The sequence below is a fragment of the Chlorella variabilis genome (assembly GCF_000147415.1).
Source record: "Chlorella variabilis unplaced genomic scaffold CHLNCscaffold_30, whole genome shotgun sequence".
NCBI lineage: Eukaryota > Viridiplantae > Chlorophyta > Trebouxiophyceae > Chlorellales > Chlorellaceae > Chlorella > Chlorella variabilis.
Window position 1 is genome coordinate 262,419 of NW_005435058.1, and position 552 is coordinate 262,970.

The 552-nt window shown below is 68.8% G+C and overlaps 1 protein-coding gene across 1 annotated transcript in view; it reads left to right on the plus strand.

Moving 5' to 3' along the window:
- Positions 1-552, plus strand: part of CHLNCDRAFT_141012 (hypothetical protein) — a gene marked incomplete at both ends in the record, with an annotated part of 3,107 nt that overhangs the window by 2,019 nt on the left and 536 nt on the right. Inside the window, 2 exons of the mRNA XM_005843431.1 lie at positions 187-293; positions 389-492. Of these exons, the coding sequence (XP_005843493.1) occupies positions 187-293; positions 389-492 (211 nt within the window). The remainder of the gene's footprint in view (positions 1-186; positions 294-388; positions 493-552) is intronic.

Here is a 552-nt window from a genome sequence, read left to right on the forward strand (position 1 = left end):
CTCGGGGTGCCGGCTACGGCTGGGTGGGCGGCAAGGCCAGCGCCCCTGCTGCCTGCACCGGCTGCTGCCGGTGCCGCCTGCTGCCAAGCCGGCTGCACAGTGAGCTGTCGGCCAGCGCATGTGGCCGCCTGGGCTACGGCGGCAAGCAAGCTGTGTTTTGAGACGGCGGCTGGCGGCGACATGCAGGTATCTGTGGGAGCCCGGGGCGGTACGTGCCGAGCTGGCGCGGCTGGTGGAGCGGTACGCGGCGGTACCAAAGAAGCCCGCCTACCGCTACGAGGGGCCATCCTTTGGTGGGTTGGCGGCGGCTTCCTTTCTTTGTTTCTTGCTTTCGTTTTCGTTATTGGTGGCCGGGGCTGAGCCCCCATCCCCTGCGCTCCCCGTGCAGGCGACGGCGGGCGGCGCCTCATGGCCGCCTGGAACTCGCTGCCCAAGCTGTACCCGCCCAAGAACTGGCGGCCGCCGCCGCCGGCGGGGTACGAGGACGCGCAGGTGCGGCGGAGTGGGCGGGGGTGGTGATGTGTGGAAACAATAATAGAGTTAAAAGGCGGA